This window comes from Phalaenopsis equestris, unplaced genomic scaffold, assembly GCF_001263595.1.
Source record: "Phalaenopsis equestris unplaced genomic scaffold, ASM126359v1 Scaffold000818, whole genome shotgun sequence".
In the NCBI taxonomy this organism is placed as follows: Eukaryota; Viridiplantae; Streptophyta; class Magnoliopsida; order Asparagales; family Orchidaceae; genus Phalaenopsis; species Phalaenopsis equestris.
Genome location: NW_018165258.1, coordinates 211,080 through 232,293, shown reverse-complemented (window position 1 = coordinate 232,293; position 21,214 = coordinate 211,080). Strand labels below are relative to the sequence as shown.

At 32.6% G+C, this 21,214-nt stretch overlaps 1 protein-coding gene across 1 annotated transcript; it reads left to right on the top strand.

Annotated features, from left to right (window-relative positions):
* The first annotated feature begins 243 nt into the window (after positions 1-243).
* On the top strand, positions 244-20,995 carry LOC110031440 (transmembrane 9 superfamily member 7-like). Its single transcript, XM_020734630.1, has 7 exons — positions 244-467; positions 2,177-2,341; positions 2,543-2,652; positions 9,269-9,380; positions 9,455-9,567; positions 19,325-19,472; positions 19,546-20,995. The coding sequence occupies exons 1-7, from the start codon at positions 363-365 to the stop codon at positions 20,701-20,703; spliced, it is 1,911 nt and encodes a 636-aa protein (XP_020590289.1). The 5' UTR covers positions 244-362; the 3' UTR covers positions 20,704-20,995.
* Positions 20,996-21,214: the final 219 nt, after the last annotated feature.

Sequence of the window (21,214 nt, the reverse complement as noted above, 5' to 3'; positions counted from 1 at the left end):
TCACATCATAGAAATTTCATTGGACTCCCCAAATATAATATTTTCTAACAGACTTTTAGGCCTCATATTTTGGTAAAATATTTGCGTACATAAGATGTACGTCTGTAACATCCGTGTAACTAACTTATTTATTCCCATAAAACTACAGAAACACAGAACTCATTTGTAGATTATAGGGAGATTACATGGAGGTTACAGAGGGGCTGCCCCCCTGAATAACCCATGCACAAATATTTTCTCATATTTTGGACCGGCTTCCTCTCTAACAGTCCTGCTAACACCTCGTTCTTCGTTCGTATGAGCCTTTCAACTTCTCGCTTTGCGGAAGGGCAAAATTCTGCTGGTTCTCGTTTCCTGTCGAAATGGGGAAACCTGGTGGCGTCTTCTTCTTCTTCCTTTCGTTTTTTCTCCTTCCTTTCTCGACATCCTTTTACCTACCTGGCGTTGCTCCCAGCGATTTCCAGAGGGTAATTCAACTGTTACTCTAGCGTTGACCCAGATCTAGCTAGATGTTTGGATGCTTTCTGATTTCATTTTGAGATCTAGGCTTCCTGTTTATTTTGTATGGGTTTCAGATTTGTATGCGTGAATTTTATAGTTAAGCAAGCTGCGGGGTACTTGAATCGCGCAGTTTTTAATCGGTTTGGTGTAATCCCGCTCCAGAATTCGCTGCGTTTTTTGTTTTCACCTTTCTTAGCTGTCGAGATCCTTTTTGGAGCTTAACTAATGTTGCTAACTGTTTATTGGGGCTTTCTTGTGCTACATTTTCTTTGTTGGCCAAAGTGGCGGGAGGGCTTTGATTCCAGATTATTTTAATTGAGAAGCGTTGTTTTGCACTGTGACTGCATGTTTTTGTTGTGAAGCACAGTTTGCAGATTCCAGCAACAGGGTCTGTTTGGCACAGCCGCAGCTTCACAGCTTTTCAGCTACAGGCCCTAGGAAGCTTCTGCGGGAAGCTGACTGTCTTTTTGGTGCAGCTGTGTGAAATTAACTGTCGGGTAGCTGTCTATGAAAAAAAGATCATACTGTCTCTGTTTGATAATACTGTTTAAAAGAAGAATATAACAACCATTTTTTTGGAAATTCAATAAGCCCCCAAAGTGCTAATAACTTCTGTCAATCGGCTGGATCAAGCTGAAAGCCAGAGCAGACAAATCCAGCATGAAAAGAGTGAGAATGGAGAAACGGTACAGAGAAACTCCAGATCCACCAAAAATAATAAGAAATAATGAAAATGACAGAAACGGAAAATAGATAAAGGAGGAAAAGCCATCGAATCCGCAAAAATGTCAAAAAATCTTGCTCAAATTTTTTTCTTCAGTAATCAAATTTGGTCATTCTAGGTTAGGGAAGAAGAAAGCACAGGAGATTCGCGAAAGATGCAGCGGGGAAGTAGCTAGGGTAGAAGAGAAAAATGCGGGGCAAAAGGTAATATTTACGGTGCGAACGCGGTGCCGCAGGGTTGATCTCGTGGCCCACTTTCCTCCAGCTTCGTCGACGCTGGGCTGCGAAGCTGGTAACCAAATACGCGAATATGTACCATCTGAATTCATGATGTTTTTATACGTGCAATTAAAAAATAATCAGTAGGATACTTTTTGTATTTATTTTGTCTTATATATCTTTTCTATTTATCCATGATACAAATATAGGGTCAAGAACCCCTCCTCAAACCTTGTATTGTTGGGAGATTCATGCATTGGGTGCACTCTTTTATGGCTATATTGGTATAACATGTAGTTTATATTGCTTAAAATTGTAGCAATCTTCTTTCTTATGTTTACTGGGAGCACACTATTCAAATTTGATTTATCTATTTAATCGAGACACTTGCATTTGCCATCTATGGTGTCAAATCATTAGTTTCAATGACTGTTTAAATGAAGTGTATATATAATTTCATAACTATTTGCTTATTTTCTGCTAGGACAAAAGGGTTAGTGATTAATATTTACATGGAAACCTGCATACGCATATTTAAGCTCGTAGATTTACTTTCTTTCTTTGGCAAATACACTGGTTTTAGTAATTGTTTCCTTCCTCTTTGCCACCAGCTTTTATCTACCAAACATGAAGCCAGTTTTCACAAATGCGCTTTACAATTCATTATTTATCTTAAATTCCTTACCTTAGTAGTAAGTGCAACGCTTACTATATTTTAGTTCTTTTTTTTCAGGGGGCTGAGCTACAGGTAAAAGTGAATAAACTTTCGTCTACAAAAACACAGCTTCCATATGATCACTATTTCCTGGAGTACTGCAAGCCAGAAACAATTGTGAACAGTGCTGAAAATTTGGGAGAGGTCCTTCGCGGCGATCGAATTGAGAATTCTGTCTATTCGGTAGATCTTTATCTTTTTTTTCTACTTTAATGTTTATTTATGCATTCTAATAAATATTTATGGTTTGCAAATGTGTTTTTAGTTCCAAAGTATGCAAGTGTGTTTGACAATTTTCTTCCCAATTTTAGTTTGGATTTTGCATTATGGATAGAACATTGAATTTTTTTTTTAATTTTGAAAAATGAATCATGCACAACTCAGTTTAAAATGAGGATTGACGAGTCTTGCAAAGTAGCCTGCCGACAAAAGGTTACCGCCGAAGGTGTCAAGAACTTCAAAGAGAAGATTGATGATGAGTATCGAGTTAACATGTAAGTGCACCTTGTGTTCAAGGCCTAAAAAACCGAAGTTATGTTTGTTAATTGTAATTAGTGAAACTATTTATTTACCAATTTTGCTAGAACTAAGAGGGCCCAAACTTGATATGCCTACTTTAGCTTATTTGGATTTTCTTAATCTCTATATCAGTTTCTTCTGTAATTTTACTAGAAATATGTTGTATTTTAAACTCATGCTTCTATAAGCTTGTTCGCACAATAGTGGTGCCTTTATTTGTTTGTAAAACAAAAACTGGAGAATTAATGCATTCATTACATGATATTAGATTAATATTGTGGTTAAAGCTAGAACTATTGCTAACTATGAGGTTGAAAAACCTAATTTCCCTGAATTTTATTAATGGCTTGCCAAAATGTTCACTCCAAATCATCATTATGAACATATGAAGAAAGATATTTACATACATACCACACAATTTCTATTTACATATTTAACTCCTGAGTTTGATATTTACACGTATAATATCTTGGTGTCATAAACCTATTCATGAAAATGTGTATTTCACTTTTAGAAAGGTAGTGTTGGTGGTAAATCTGATGTGATGTTAAAGATTTGATTGGTATATATTTAAATATGAATGTCAAGTGCTAGATATGTAAGTGCATAATCATTTTTTGATATGTATGTAAATGCCTTGAGAAAAAATATTTTGAGCAAATGGTCTTCAATGTTTGACGCGAGTAGAGTGTAATACCATTTGTTATATGTTTCATTTTTTTAATATAGTGCTGACATTGAGGGTCATCTTAATGCAATGGTTAGATACATAGAGCCTATGAAAAGGGAAGTATCATTAGCAAATTTTTTTTTTCTTTAGTATATAGTGGAACATAAATAATTATTATTTAAAAAAGAAATTTTAACTTTTAAATATATTAAAAAATTACTTAATGCTTATTTTAAAATTTGCCGCTAACATGAGTATTAAAAACAAATCTTTGAACATTGAATTTGAAAATCACTGTAAGTCTTCATTAGAGCCATCGAAATAATAATTTGCTTTCTCCCCTGCCTCATCCTCAATTGTACTCATGTTTTCTCATTTGCCTTCCTCATATTAAGTCTCAGTCAACTTCCTCTTGTATAATTAATAATAATTAATAGAAATATTTATTAGATTTTAAAATAATAACTATATTAATGGTAGCAACTTCAATTTCATCTTCACTTGTATATTATTTGGGTAAGGAATTTTGTTAAATTAGTTTTTCTCATATTTAATTTAAAAAAATTCTTGATCTAATTGTGCATGCTCATCAGAAATGAGGTGAAGCACACTGAGTTTTGCCTCATATTATGTAATACTTAAGCCTCATGTTGTACCCAATAAGCCCTATGCCTCAATGTGAATTTTTCAAAAAGATATTGAGGTGAGCCTCATGGCATGCCTTTAATTGCGAAATTTTAAACCATGCTTCAAAGGTATCAATAAGCAAATAAGTTTTTTTGTCTTTATTCATTATTTTTATTTATGTAATGTTGTACCCACGATATGATTTTAGACAATCATTTCTATCACGAAATCATTCCTATAATCAAAATTGATAATATTGGTATTTTCTTGGGGAAGTAAAAAAAAATTATTTTAATTTATTGTTGATGAAAAACAAATCATTCTTAATGAGATTAATAAGGTAAATCATAAGGAAATCCAATTAAATCTCCTTGGCAAGGTTCAAATTAGAACTATTTTTGAAAAATTCGGTCTGAAAATAGTCAAACAAAAATAAAGAGCATCACTGACTGATTTTTTGCTAAAATTTGTGCTATTGGTATCATAAAACTCTTTTTGTTTTTCTTCTTTGTGAAGAATTATTCAATGAGAAAACCATTCTCACTAAAGCAGGACATTGCCATATGATATAGATTACTTAAAAATTAAATAAAAAGGATACAATTGATTATTTTAAGAAAAGAGTTATTTGGAAGTATTATGTTTATAGAGTTGTACAACATTTTTTGTTATGAGCACTACTGAAAAGGATTGTGGAAAACCGTGATTGTTTGTTTATTATAAACCTCTTTTTTAAAGGCTTTATAATGATTCATTATCCAATTCTTATTAAGAAGGATCTTCTTAATTGCCTCTATATGGCAACCGTCACTTATAAATTTAATATAAAATTTGCTATTGGTAGATTCAAATCGAGGAAAAAGATTTATATGAAATGACATTCAAAATTTTATTCTATTACTGTGACTAGAATGTATTGCTTCCTACTTAAAAATGCTTTTAATGAAATTTAAAATACAGTTAATTATATTTTATTATTTTTATTACATATTCACAGTATTTAGATGATTTTCTATTCTTTCAAATTATTTAAATCAAAATTTAAAAAACCTTGTAGTGTTTTAGCGACAAATCTTGAAAATGCCTTGGTTATTTCTGGTCCAAAAAAAAGCTATGTTAAACCAATATTTACTTGTTGGGTTACTACATTATCAATGGGATTATCATCCTTAATTAAAGAAGTATAAAATTCACGTCTAAATTTCTTGCGAAATTATTGCTATAAAGTAGCTGCAATGATTTCTCAGACCAGTAAACTATGCAGTTGAATTCTGTAAAGAACTTGCTACCAATTTTATTATTCATCATAATATACCAAAAAAAAAAATCCACAAGCTTGATCTAATGATAATTTTAGTTGTTTGCATCATTACTAATTAAAACTTACCTTGTTTTGCTCTTGCCAGACCTGGTAACTTGAAAATAGTTGAAACATAGTGGTATTATCTTTCTAATTCCTCCATTGAAGAATTTTCATTAATATAGAATGTGGAATCCCACTCGGAAAAAAGTTTATACTATTTGGAGAAATTGTTTGATATTGTTAAGTGTACTAAAAAAATTTAGGATAGTTTATTCAGACATATATTTCTCTTGCGCATAAATTTATTGTTAAATAGAATGTCAAAATTTTAGTTTCCAAGCAAATTTTGCTAGTTGATAAGCATATTATCTTTTTTTTCTTTTTTGACATTCAATATATGCCGTATTTTGCAAATTTTAATTTGACTTGCTCAAACAGTTTTTTTAAGCCAAGAAAAGCCTGGATTCAGTGATAAAGACCCAATAGCCCCACCCAAAGGCAGCCCATAAACACGGTGAAAAAATTCCTATCATTATGGAAACTTAACTATTTGGAAATATCTTTTCACTTGCAATAACATCAAACAAAATTTAAAATAAGATCTTCAGAGAAAAAAAATTTTTAGGCTAAGAAAGGAGAATCCTTATCTCCCTAGGATCCAAAAAAATATTTTGGATTGGCTATGAAAGAAATTGTTTATTTAGAACTTATAAAAGGCCAAATATTACAATTAACTATAATGATTATGATATTAGTCATTCTTGAATTCCTAAAGAAAGATATTTCTGAAGCTTACTATATGCTCATGAAGTAAATTATAATAAAGAAACATATGAGAGTCATTCTCTCTTAATTATGCAGAAATTTTAAAGCTATTGCCAACAATCAATATATTCTTCTCACAATCATTTATTGCAAGGATCGAGGATTAAATTTCCTTAATGAAAAAGAATAATAATTCCTACTAAAGAAATAACTTTTAACCATTAGGGTTTTGCCGAAGTTATAAGGACAGTCTATTATTTTTCCCAAGTTCAAACTTCTTGACTGCTTGTATTGATGAAAGAGATCTACAAAGGAATTTTTCATGGTTTTATGAATGTTGGGAAATTTTGCGTAGACTTAGCCATCTTGCCAACATTTATTAAAGAAACTTATAAGCACTGGGTTGAATCATGCCTTAAAGTATTTTCAATCCCATCTAATAATTTAATTAAAAGCCAATTCCAATTTATTTTATTTATTGAATTCTAAACTTCATGGATTTGGTTGTGAAAAATTATTTTTGTTAGAGATCAATTAAACAAATTCCACTTATAAGAGAAATCTATGTTAAATGTTGGCCTCACTCTAAGGTCTAAGAAAAATTGCAATAAATATATTTTATAATTAAAAATAATCAACTGATAAAATTTATAAAATAATTCTTCAATGTAATTTGATCTAAGAAATTCAAGAAATGATTTGATGATGAAAAATTCTCATGAATCTTCTACAAGTGTGAAAAATAGATGATGAATGACTATTAAAAATAAATAGGAGTTATTGTTGCTCCATTATCATCCAAATGAGATATAATAAGTTACAATCATGATGAAGGCACGCCATCAATGAAGATTGAGAGTCTGATAGAATATAGTATTTTATTTAGATCTTGTGGAATTCTAATTACCTATGAATGAGAATGAATTAATTATTTTAGTACTCAGTAGAGTATAATCACGCTCTAATGGTTCCAAGAATATTCTCTTACTCCACTGCGAATAATCATATGATAGTCATTTTAAGGATTCTTGTAGGTAGAATAATCTAAAGACAACTTTGAATGACTACACTTATGGTGACAATTTTGGTAGAAAAGAAGTTTCTTTGCTTGCTTTCTATCATATCTAGAGACCATATTTTCTTCCTTTTGTAGAAGTACGCCTTCTATAAATATTGATAGACAATTCTATATGGTGACAATGATATAGGGAGAATTGTACCTTATGGAATCTTCCTATATCTAGTAGCCATGGTTGTCCTAAATTTTCTATGTGGGCTATTCTTATAGCAATTATTTTTTTCTAGTAGGCATTGCTACTCTTTGGCCTTTTGTATTCACAAGTCTATGGGATTATGCATGGATTTAATTGAGGTCCATCATTCTGACAGACTCTTATTCTTCACGGATGATGTATTATGTAGTCCTTCCATCCTCTATTTTGGATAATAGAGGAGTTGCCAATAACTTAAATAATTTTTTTTGATAGTTATCATTTGTTATTTACTTTGGAATTAAGGTTCATGAAAATATTTCCTCATCAACTAATCTCTAAAATTTTTTAGAGAAAATTTTGTCAAATGACATTATTTGATAATTTTTAACTTTTGATTATTCTTAATTCTAGACTTATGCGATTTACTTTTTCTTCCGACTTTAATTTGATGCTACTATTTTTAACATGAATTGTCTTGGCAAATAGAGTCCATGTAAGTGCTCTCTAGCAAGAGATGAAATTCCATTACTCAATCCATGTAATTTGGCTCTCAGTAAAGAAAATACGACTGATATTGGCCTTTTAATTTATTTTAAGATTCGATTGAAAAATTTTAAAAGTAAATTTAAACTATTGATTCTAAGTTTGTTTAATAAATGCTAGTTAGATGGTTGAATCGGTGTCAAATTTTTCCCACTAATAATGTAATAATGAAGGAATTGTCTTAGTGTTGATTTCTTTTATCGTTAGAAACATATAAGAATATTTGCATTTGGACTTTCAATGTAAAATGGCTTTCATCAAGCCTGCACTTAACGCTAATAATTGAAAGTTATTTTTAGAACATGTATTCTTTTTCTTTTTCCTTTTTTTTTCATGCAAGGTATTTAATCCTTGATCCTTGTGATGAAGAGTTTTATGGAGAGTATTTGAATTGTAGGCAAAAGGCTTTATTAGCCTCATTAATATTGTGATTGACTTTGACTTATACACAATTGAGAGAAACAAGAATTTTTTATTTTCTTAATTTATAATTTAGTTCTTTAGAATATGAGAAGTTTACCATATATATTTTCTTAAATAGTCCAGAAAAGTTTAAAATCTTTATTATTTCATATGAAGAAATTTCGATTCGTCTTTTGTAATTTTTTTCTTGTAGCAGACATATTATAATTATTTCTTTATTAAGTGACGTAATGTAAATTTTTAAGAATTTTCCATATTTAGTGTTCCTAGCAATTTTTGAGAGGGATATTTGGCAAATGCCATTTAACATGCTACAATTAAATGGCAGGGGGCACAGCTTTGATTTACATGCACATAATTTCTATTATTCTTATTTTTTTCTTATTTAACTAGGGGAAGCATCTCTACTAAATTGTACTCTTAATAATATTCTATGAAGCTGGTGTGTTTTCCCTATTTCTCTCAGTTTTGGCAAAATTTTTGTGGCTGGCTCTCTTTAAAAATGGCCTACTAGTTTTCCATTATATTTCTCTCTCCCTAATATATTTACATCGTGCTCTTCTTTGCATTGAAATAACTTGGCATGTTCATTTTCTTCATTTTCCCCATAATTTTTTCTCAAGTTTCATTCGGTTACAGTTTACAGATAAAATAGCTTTCAGTATTTACTCTTATCATAATTCTATAATTCTTATAATTGAATTAAGGATATTTAATTGTTATATATTCTTTGCAATCCTTTTTTTATGTACTTGATAGTACCATTATGCTCTACATTGATTTGAAATCTAAGATAAAGTTTAGTGCACTTATCTTTAATATGGTTTTGAGATGTATTCATGAAAAACTCAAACTGTCTGTAAATAATATATTTATTGAAGCAATTCATATACTTTTGTCAAGCAATTGCAGAGCTTTGAAAATCATCTAGCTTACCAATTCCCATGCACCACTCGGCTGGTTGCTAGTATCCCTATATTTCTACGGCCTATCCCACTGATTTTTAAGATGCTCATTATTTGACAATTGTATGATGCTTTTTGTAGGATATTGGATAATCTTCCTGTTGCATTTCCTAGACAAAGAAGAGATGCAAGTCAAATATCTAGTTATGAACATGGTTTTCGTGTTGGTTATAAAGACCACCAAGTTTCTGGGGTACGAGCCTCTTTGTTTCATTTTATGATTCATATCTTACCATAATTGCTGATAAAACTGTAGATTTTATGCAGTCCAAAGATGAAAAATTCTATATCAACAACCACTTGAGCTTCACTGTCAAGTATCATAAAGACCCGGATACAGAGGATGCTCGAATTGTTGGCTTTGAGGTTATCCCCAGCAGGTGATTTAACTTTACTGCTATTAAGAGTTTGTTTATTTGTTCTCAGCATAGGTGAGGGTAATAAAGAACATGATGAAGAAGTGCACTATGAGCAAACCATGAATGTACTTTGAATGCCAAGACATAACAACAAATTTAACTTCATTAGAGTTCCATTTGACCAATTTCTACCCCTAGGACATGAGAGGAAGTTATTGCTATCTCCTTCATGTAGGGAGACCTTGAAACTCCTACAAACAAATGCGTCTAGTACAAAATTGAGTGTAGTCTTATTTTCTGAAAGACCTAATGCCAATATCATGATCCTCAATTAATAAATTTTTATAGTCTAACACTTGATGTTCTTCATTTACCCGTGAATGTTTGAAGCAACAATGGTTGGGAAATTCTTAAAGATTGCTAATTGAGAGAAGGATTTCAGCCTAGTTTTCTTAACTTGGACATGGAAGACGAGGCCAAATTAGGATCAATAACCTACTTTTCTTCTGTTAGAACTGGATAACTGGCTAGAATTGTTAGTTTGCAAGGTTATTTGGCTCTGGTTGGGGGTGTTTGTCATGAGAGAAGAGAAGAATCTTAATCATTAGAGCTTGGTTGAAACAATTTGTTTTTACCCAATCAACAACAATGGTGCCCTCCACAGTTAAATTTCAATAAAAGGAATCAATCTGCTAAAGTGAGTAAATCAAAGTTGCCGTCAGACTCCAAAATTTGCAAGTAGCTTTGTTGAGATTGTCATAGAATGGACCGTGATCAATCGCATCGTGTTTAGAAGAGCAGACATTATCAGCTAGATAGGTTACTTATTCAGTTCATGATTAGTTCAAAATTGATGGTAGCATGCCTGTATTGAATGTGGGGAAGTAGTTTGACAGTTGGAGGAGGGTATTGAGTGGAACATTGAGCACAAAATGGAAGAAGTGATGTAAGAAATCCCCAAAGGGGAAAGGGGTGTGAGTTTTGGTTTCTCCATGTTGTGAAAGAGGGCTTGAAACACAACATTGACAAACTATGTTAAGTTGAAAGGCTCTCGGGAGAGAAGTATCGAGAAACCTTTAGCAAGGAGGAAGAAGGCACTCATCATCATCGTGAGGAGGGAAATAAAGAAACTCTAGTAGAACACTTTATTAAACAAATTGACTCTTGAAATATGTGGCAATGCTTGATCGAGGAATTTTAAAAAGAAAGTTGAAGCACTGAAATATTCCCATTGAATTGAACTCTGTTAGACAATGGGATCTATATCTTTTAGTAAAAATATGATACAAATCTCTTGAAGGAAACTGAACAACTAAGATGAAAACTAGTTTTGTACATCTACTAAGCCCAATCAAAAGTTGGGGGAAGCAAAAGAACGAACTGTTAATATTAATTAGTAGTGAAACATATCTACCTTGCTCACATACAACTAGACATTGTGTATTGCATTTGGGATGACTAGTCTATGCATGCAATCTACCTTGCTCACATACAACTAGACATTGTGTATTGCATTTGGGATGACTAGTCTATTCATGCATGATCCCAAAAAATCACATCAAGAAATTGTCTTTCATGTGCTGCACTACGTAAAAGGAAATACAGATAAAAGAGTTCTTTTTAAAGGGAATTATGAACTCAACTTAGAAGCCTACAAAGGTAAATATTATGCAGGTTTACTAGTGGACAAAAGATCAATATTGGGATATTGCAGACATTTCATTGGAAATCTAAAAATGTAGAATGCAGTGGCTAGATCTTAAGTTGAATCACAATTTAAAGCTATGTCTCGTGGAATTTGTGAACTATTATGAAAAAAAATCCTAAATGACTTGAGAACATGTGGGAAGGGCCTATGAAACTGTATGTGACAACAAAACACAAATAAAAATTGTCTAAGACCATTACGACACAATCGTCGAAACATATTGGGATTGACAGATACATCATCGAGAAACAATTGGAAGAAGTTTTAATATGCATAACTTATGTTCCCTTGAGAACTCAATAGGCAAATGTTGTTACTATAAATGACTAAATGGAGTAATTTTTCAGGATACCTTCTCTAAGCAGAGGATGAAAGAGATCAATAATCCAATAGATCCATGCCAAGGAATGGAATTCATAACTAATTAGGGGTAGAAAGCATAATAAATTTCACATTTAAAATTTATATATATATATATATATATGTATATATAATAGGGTTCATTTGTGTAGTTGTAGATATTTTCTACAAAATGTTAGTGCAGCGCAGAATTATGAAGGTTTTAGATTCTTGCCATTGTCATATTTGTTATTACACCTTTTGGCGATTGCATCATGTGTACAGTCAACACTATTAAAATGGCAGTCATGTTAAAACTTAAAAAAAAGTTGTGGCATGCATTTTCTAAGCTATTCGGCACGCATCAGAGGTGCTATCAAAGTTACTTAGATATGATTGTGAGATCTAGAATCACCCAGGATCGAAGAATAAGGCTCTAGATGCACTATAGATGAGGGTGGAGGAACCCCAACTGACATCTTTACCAGTACCTTATTCCTAGAGTGGGAAGCTCCAAGGCAGGAAATTGAGCAGGATGAAGGGCTGAGGAAGATCGGGGTAGAGTTTCTATATGATCCAAACAGTCATCCAAGATATGTATTGAGGGAATAACAACTTCCTACCAGGGATGATTCGTGTTACTGAGAGCGTCAGGGTACATCCACAGACTATTACATGAGTTTCAGGGCTGTGTTCTTGACATGCTTTCAGGGGTATATAAGACATTTAGTTGGCTGTTGACAGAGATAATTCTTTTCTATGCTTAAGCAGAATCTTTTAAAAATCTATTCATTAAACTTACATCTTCTTGTTGCTCATTGATTAACCTTATATTTCCTCTATCATTAACATATAATATATCATTTTCTTTCAATTGGTCTATCCTTTTATAATGATGATCTAATTCATTTATAGATTTTCAATTCAGTGGTAATTCTAATTCTGAAGCGAACATAAGATTTTCTTTCTCGCCATTAATTTTTTCAGTATTCATTAATTCCATATAAGTTTCTTCTTTCTCTTGAATTGTTGATTTGTAATATCTAAACCATATATAAAGACTTTTATCACGATTTTGGAATGTAATGTATTCAATAGGAGCAATGATATGGGATTCTTCTCTTAAAAGAGATATATTCTATTCTAATCTTGCCAATGTTTCTGTGTTTATTTTTTTTGGAAGTATAAATTTTATTAAATTTGAGGCCAAGGAGTCTATAATATTTTCTATTTTGATCTTAATTCTGGTTTTAATATTGGACGTGATTTTTCCCAGGAAGATAACAAATAAACAGAGATTATCACCTTGAAAATTTTTGTAACACTTTGTTTGAATCATTATCTTGACATGTTTTTTGAAATCCGATATTATCATGGTTATATCTATAACTATACAGGTGATACCAACATTATTATTCATATCCATTTCTATGATTCCTATCATAGATTCATTTGAAATATTTAGAATAAGTAATACTTTTCCTTTTCTTCTCTTTCTAGCCAGTGTTCTAATTCCAAATACAAATAATCCAAGATGTGTCTAAATGTGATTTTTCTTTTACTTTTTTTTTTAGTTCAGTCACAACCTCAGGAGTTATCAGGTTCATAATTATTTTAATATTGTCTTGACAATGCAGAGGTATTTCCATATGATGTCTAAATAATCCTGTGGAACTACTAAATTATCCATGTGAATATAGTCTAGTAGGATTAAGTCCATTTAACTGATCATTAGAGAAGACATCTATATCTTGGTTCACATCAACTAGCTCTTCAATTTTGAATTTTCTTCTGGAATTACTAGGTCTATCTGTTAATCTATCAAGCCAGGATGAAGTCAAAGAACTTGATTGGCTACGGATAGAAGGTCTAGCAACAATAGTGTGAGATGTTCTACTAAATGGAATTGTCCCTCTCTCCATCATACTTGAGAAATCTGTAACTCTTTCGGATCTTAAGAAATTCCTCAGTAGTTTTCCCAAAGACAAAGACTTGATATGTGTAATTACTTTGTCTAACTCACTTTCAATTTTTCTTGTGGTTGGAGTATTTTGAGCTAAGTTCAGATTACGTCATTCTATTGCAAAAAATCCTATAATGGAGATGACTCAACGATGCTAAGATAGTATTGTTTTGTTGAATTAGAATTTTATCAGATATTGATGCAAGATTTTCAGGTTTAAAATATCCTTGTTTACTCTTATTACTAGAGTTATCAGTAGAATATGTAACATCACATAGATATTCAGAGCATTTATATTTAATCTCACTAGTCATTAATTATATTGAAGCTCCTTTAATTCTTTTAATAATTCTTTTATTTGTTGGAAGTCCTTTTCTATTTTAATTTGCTTAATTTCAAAGTTATTAAGCAGTCGTTTGATTTTCAAGAACTTCTTGAATTCTGGGAGAATTTGCTATTCTTTTTTGAGTTTTGGCATCAATAAATTTTCCCGGTAATTCTTCTTTTTATATTTTTATGTAATTATCTGATCGATCAAAGATTTGTACAGGCCATTTTTTCCACTCAATTTCTTAGATATTGAAAGTAAACTTTCTATGTGCTTCAGTTGGTGATGATACAAACTTTCAGATAAGTTTGTCAGCAAATTGATTATAGTATTAAGCTGAGTTTGATCACTGTGAGTAGTATGAGGATATCTCTCTGATGCAAAGAAGCTAGTTAATGTTTTTTATCAAATGAAATTGTCTTTTTGTTATGATTTCCTATCTCAAGATCCAAATAGTTAAAGCGTTTCATAAACAGTACGTATAGAAAGAACACAACTCTGATACCTGGGTTGTGATGCACTGAGATGTTGAGGACATTGTAGCATGATGCGATGTATGCCAATGACACAAATATTTGATTATGTCACCAGGAATGTTACTACAATGCCTAGCTTTACCTTATAAAGTCTGGCAAGTGGTGATGATAGATTTTATAGAGGGGTTGCCACGATCAAATGGGTTTATTGTGATATTGGTGATAGTAGATTGCCCGAGCAAGTATTCACACATGATTTTGTTGTGGCACGCTTACATAGTTGTTTCGACTGCTAATGTTCATACGAGAAGTAGTTTATTTGCATGTGTTTCGGAATCCATTGTATCAGACAGAAACAAGGTGGTCCTCAGCCATTTCTGGAAGGAACTGTTCAGATTACGAGGGACTGTCTTGAAGAGGAGTACAACATTTCATTCCCACACAGATGGCTATGTGGATGTGGCCATTAGGAGTATGGAGATGTTCCTGCATTGTTTTGTATCAAATAGGCTGAAGCTGTGGGCAAGGTGGATTGCTTGGGCTAAGTATTGGTGCAACACTTCATATCGTACTGCATCCTAGACCACTCATTTCAGGATTTTGTATGGGTGGGAGTCACCTCACCTGATATACTATGGGAATAGACACCAATATCTAGTGTGGACTAGAACTTGGAAGGGAGGGACAAAATATTGATAGAACTCAAGAGATATTTATCGAGGGCTCAACAAACCATGAAAATGAAGGCTGATGGACATAGGAAGGAGGTACAATTTGAGCCTGGGGATACGATTTATTTGAAGCTGAGACCTTATCATTTGAAGACACTGGCCAGGAGAAGAAGTGAGAAGCTTTCCCACATTGTTTTGGACCTTATGAGATTATGGCATGCATTGGGTTAGTGGCATAATGTTTGAGGCTATCATCATCATCATCAATGCATCTGATGTTTCATGTTTCACAGTTGAGATGTGCTATTAGAGACCACACATCATCGTCTTCACTACCTACGACTCTAGTGGAAAGACATGAAGGTGTGATGGGAGCAGAGGATGTGTTGATTAAGTGGAATGATCTACCAAAGTATGAAGTAATGTGGGAGCCTTATAAAGTGATACACAAGCAGTTCCCATCATTCTATCTTGAGGGCAATGTGCTTCTTTGGGATGGAAGTATTTTTACACCATTGGTCCAAGAGGGACCGATCTGCACCCAGCGACCGACCCACCCCAGCTAGCAGCCAACTAATTGGGTCAGCATGAAGCAACGGAATGGATTATCACCTGGGAAGATTTCAATGCCCATGTGGTGCCCACCACGGCTCTAATCAGGTACGCGAGGAGAAGAAATTAAGGGGAGTTTTGGGGGGAGAGTTGAGGGGGGTTTTGGGGGTTTTATTAGGGCTAATAACCTATAATTTGTTTTTTTATGTTTTGGATTCTTGCCGTGCCTAGGGTTTGTGGAGAGACGGTCTTCCTCTCGAATTGTAGATCACACTTTTATCTTGTTTGCTTACTTGGATATTAGTAAAATTAGCCCTAATTTGAGCTTTCCTATTAATTTTTTGCAATTTATTCCATGTTTTTGGCTTCAATGCGCATCAGTTTTACAGTTGGAATACTTAGTTTGCTTCATACAATTTGTTCCTTTATACGTAAGATATGTCAGAGAGAGCAAAAATTAGATTCTAGACAAATTTCTTAATTTAGGGATCTGCCGTTTATTAAAATGTGGAAATAAAAGTAAGTTGACATAGTTCTGGTCATTGAAATTGTCTTTCTTCACTGGTTTAGAAGTCCTTCTAAACTTGAATCAATCTCTAATATATGGTGTTTGTACGTCTAAAAGTGATTAAAAACATTGGGACATCAAAATTGTTTATTCCAGCCCCTTTCTTTTTGCAACTATTGCTGTCAACAAGTTACGAAACATTCAAGCAAGCATTCCACACATGCAAGACAAGCAAATAAACATGCAACCATGCAATTCATGCATCCATCACATCCACATTTCATTAGTTTTCTTCTTTTTTACATATGCAAGTACTTTACATTGCATGAAAGAAAAATAAGGAAAAACATAAACATGAAGCATCCTAACAAATGGAATTAACACATGAATTATCCATATAGCTTTCATATGAAACTTCATGCATTTATTTTAAACATATGTACATTCACACACACATGTATGCGTACATATATCTATTCAAATATAAATACATAGGCTTAAAGTAATTTTTAATATACACACATACATATATAGTTGAAAATACATTATATAATAATTTGCATGCATATACATAAATATACAAAGATATTTGAAAAAGAAATGCCTTCTTGTACCTACACTTTTTGAGTTTGGAGGATTTTTTGTTGTTGTTTCATATAAATCTCATCTAGGACTTCATTGAAAAAAATTGTCATCAATTTATTGCATTTTTTTTAAGTCAAATTGTGTAACAAGTGTCTTGATAACTCTAAATGAGTCCATCTTAATTACATGATAAAAAATATCCTTATTATTAATTTTTAGCTGAGCGATTTTTTTAGCAACAAGTATTACTTTTTATCTGCCTATCTTGCCTAATGAGCATCTTTTTATATAATAAATACATTTATAATCTATGTTTTTTGCTCTACTAAACAACTCAATAAGATTCCAGATCTTATTACATGCCATGAATTTCATCTAATATTTCATGGCATCATATCATAAATTAAATTCTTTGATCTCATAGCTTGTGAAGTATTTTAAGATTATTTTCAACTCCAATGTTATGGTCCAACTCTTTAAGCTGCACAATATAGTTACTAGGAATTGGTGAAAAATCATTAGTAAACATTTTTAAATGTTATAAAGTCCGCCTATTGTGATGTTGATTGTTCAAATGGAAAGAACATCTCATGAATAATTGGATATGTTGGTTGATTATTAGCAACTTATATAATTCTAATTTTTGGTCATCTAACAATCAGTTGAACTAGAGGAATGTTATAAACAATAATCAACCTATCATTTGAAATGAAAGGTGGAGTATTAATGTTCTTTTTCAGCAATTAAAATTGTAATTTTTCTCTCCTGCTAATAAAGTCATTTTCAAAAAAAGATTATATTCCTCTATTCCAATTCCATAATTTTAGTGTTATCTGATAAATAATAAAATCTATAACGCTTACATCTCTCAGCTTATTTTATAAAAATTCCACTAACAATTTTTTGTCCAACTTATTATCATATGAATTATAATCTCTCACTTCACATAAGCTTGTGTAAATGTCGCAACTTAGTTTACAATTTTTTCACAATTTAAAAGATATTTTAGGAACAAAGTTGTTTGGCACTTGATTTAATATATATACTACATTGTTAAAAGTTTCAATTCATAAAAAAATTAGGTAATTTGCTGTACTATTTATGTTCTTCACCATGTTCATCAAAATTCAATTGATTTTCTTAGCTACATCATTCAGATTAGGTGAGATAAGTAAACAATGTGAGACTATCATCCCATTCTCTTAAGGGAACTTCGTAAATGAATCAGCTGCCTAGCTATCTTTAGTGTATCTCTTATAAAATTTGTCATTTTGATGCATTTTTCGTATTAATGTTCTACTTTGCCTTAAAAAAAGTGGTAGTCAAAGCAAGCATATCGATATTAAGTACATAGCAATAAGAGAATGGATTAAGAAGAATACAGTGGTCATTGAGCATGCAGACACTAACTTGATGATAGTTGATCATTTAACTAATTGAATGTCACCACAAAGTTATAAGGATCATATAGACCGTATGGATTTTGTTCTTTCTAGTTGGATTCATTATAAAATGAATATTATTAGTGATACTTATATGATTGTGATGCCTTTCAGATTTTTTTATTTGTTATTAATATGATAAACATCATTGAGTTGAATCCCAAATAAATATATGATTTCTTCATTTAAGGGCGTATGAATGATAGCCATAATCATTATGATACATAGAATATAGTACTCGCTCTTAGAGAATATATCATCATATTCTTTGAATTTTTTTCTTAATATAAGAATAAAAAATATTTGGATCAAATCAGAGAATGCTAGTTCTCGGAATTGAAATCTGTTCCAAATTTTGTTTCCACTAGTATGAAGAACGTTGAACAGTTTCTCTATTTTTTTAATAGTGCAAGCAAAATTTTGGATAATTTTAAGTTATGGAAACTAAAAAAATCCAGCCCATTGACTATCCTTGTGAAATTATCAAGATTTGAACCCCCTGCCAGTTTTACTGTGAAAATTTAGAAGATTATAATTTACCACCAGCTTGATTTCATCTAGGAAGGCTATTATGCTTTCTGAGTCTGGTTCTTATTATTGTCAACTTGTTGCTTCTGGTTTTACGATGCTATTATGGGCATTGTTATTTGTGTTTATTGATGTTGGAGTATACATTTTCATGTTGAATTTTACTCTGGTAAATTATATAAGAATTTTACTCTGGTAAATTATATAAGCTTTTCAACTTTTGGGTTGATGATGATTAGCATTACTACTTTCAAAGGCTTTCTTTCTTGTGCTAAAATTATAATAAGAATTTTTGTATTGCTTTTACCAGCTTATTGGCATATCGAAGTTCATCAAAACATTGTAGGATGTCTACGTTTTCCATAGGATTGTAATGTTCAACTTGTGAACTCTTGCTTCAAGTTGGTGAATTTTTTCATTGAGATCTACATTTTTTGTTGTTGTTGTTGTTGTTGAAATCCAAAAATTTTGCTCTAAATATGACTTTAGAGATGGCCTTATGCACCGGCCACCTTGTCTATCTAACAAACCTTCATACAGTTTCTGAATGTATTGCCTCATTTATGCTGCTAAATGAGCCAACTAGTGATGGAACTGTTGATCCATTTTGCTATGTTTTATTAATTTAATGCTTAATCATCCTGTCACCTCATTTTGACTAAATCGTCTCTTTAACAGTGTGCATCATCAATACAAGGACTGGGATGATAAGAATCCTAGATTGTTGACATGCAATCCAAATACCAAAATTGCTCCTGGCACTCTTACTCCTCAGGAAGTAACTACTGATGCATATATTGTCTTCACTTATGATGTTATTTTCCAGGTATTGACAGCATCTTCTTTCCTTCCATCCAAAAAAAAAAAAAAGGCTTAATCGTTGGCTCGGCTTCTTTCAGCCCAGCGGACTCAAATGGGCATCTCGTTGGGACACTTACCTTCTGATGAATGATGATCAAATCCATTGGTTTTCCATCATAAATTCCTTGATGATAGTCCTTTTCCTTTCTGGAATGGTTGCTATGATCATGATGAGAACTCTCTATAGAGATATAGCTAACTACAATCAGTTGGAGACTCAGGATGAAGCCCAAGAAGAAACTGGCTGGAAACTAGTCCACGGTGATGTTTTCCGTCCTCCTGTTAACTCCGGTCTTCTCTGTGTTTACGTCGGAACGGGTGTTCAGTTCTTAGGAATGACCCTGGTGACCATGATGTTTGCCTTGCTTGGCTTCTTATCTCCTTCAAATCGTGGGGGTCTCATGACCGCCATGGTTCTGCTTTGGGTTTTCATGGGCCTGTTCGCTGGCTATGCCTCCGCTAGGCTATATAAGATGTTTAAAGGCACAGAATGGAAAAGGATAACCATGAAAACTGCATTCATGTTCCCCGGTATTGTATTTGCAATTTTCTTGGTTCTAAATGCTCTTATCTGGGGTGAAAAGTCTTCGGGAGCTGTTCCCTTCGGGACAATGTTTGCTTTGGTTTTCCTTTGGTTTGGCATATCGGTGCCTCTAGTTTTTGTGGGCAGTTATCTTGGTTTCAAAAAGCCAGGAATTGAGGATCCAGTGAAGACCAACAAAATCCCCAGGCAAATTCCAGAGCAAGCTTGGTACATGAAGCCAACATTCTCTATGCTCATTGGCGGCATACTTCCATTTGGTGCAGTGTTCATTGAATTGTTCTTCATTTTGACATCCATATGGCTGAATCAGTTTTACTACATATTTGGTTTCCTCTTCCTGGTCTTCATTATTCTCTTCATCACTTGTGCTGAGATCACCATTGTTCTCTGTTACTTCCAGTTATGTAGTGAGGACTATCACTGGTGGTGGAGGGCTTACTTGACTGCAGGATCCTCTGCACTGTACCTCTTCTTGTATGCTACATTCTACTTCTTTACGAAGCTCGAGATAACAAAGCTCGTCTCGGGGATTCTCTACTTTGGATATATGCTGATTGCATCGTATGCTTTCTTCGTGTTGACGGGGACGATCGGCTTCTATGCCTGCTTCTGGTTTGTCCGAAAGATTTATTCTTCTGTGAAGATAGACTAATTTTGGACGGCAGGCCTGAGATTCTGGTTTGAAAGGGTTGCAGCAGAAAAAGGATGTTAGTAATGGCGCCTGCAAGCGTAGTTAATATTTTAAGGGGCCATTGTTGAATGTTTGAACTTTGTGTTTTTGGCTATGTATGAGGGAGCTGCTTTTGTTTCTAGGTTTAATAGATGCACTCTTTTCTTTGTATTATTACATCAAGTAACTAAACTGTTTTGCTTGGATTGTAACATAAACTAATTAAACTATAAATGGAGGTTTTCTGACAGCAATGCCCATGATGTTGAATGAGTTGGACAAATTTTACGAGTTAAAAGAATATATTCACCATTTATTGAACCAAAAATGCACTTATGCTATGATTATTTATTTGTTTTAATTAATATAAGATATTAGAGATTTAATAATGATGATATATTGTGTTTTCATATAAAAATAAGAGCGAAAAAACGTATCCTTCATCAGTACAGCTTTGTCTCTTTCAGGCTTTGGGTAAGGAAAAAAAATTAAT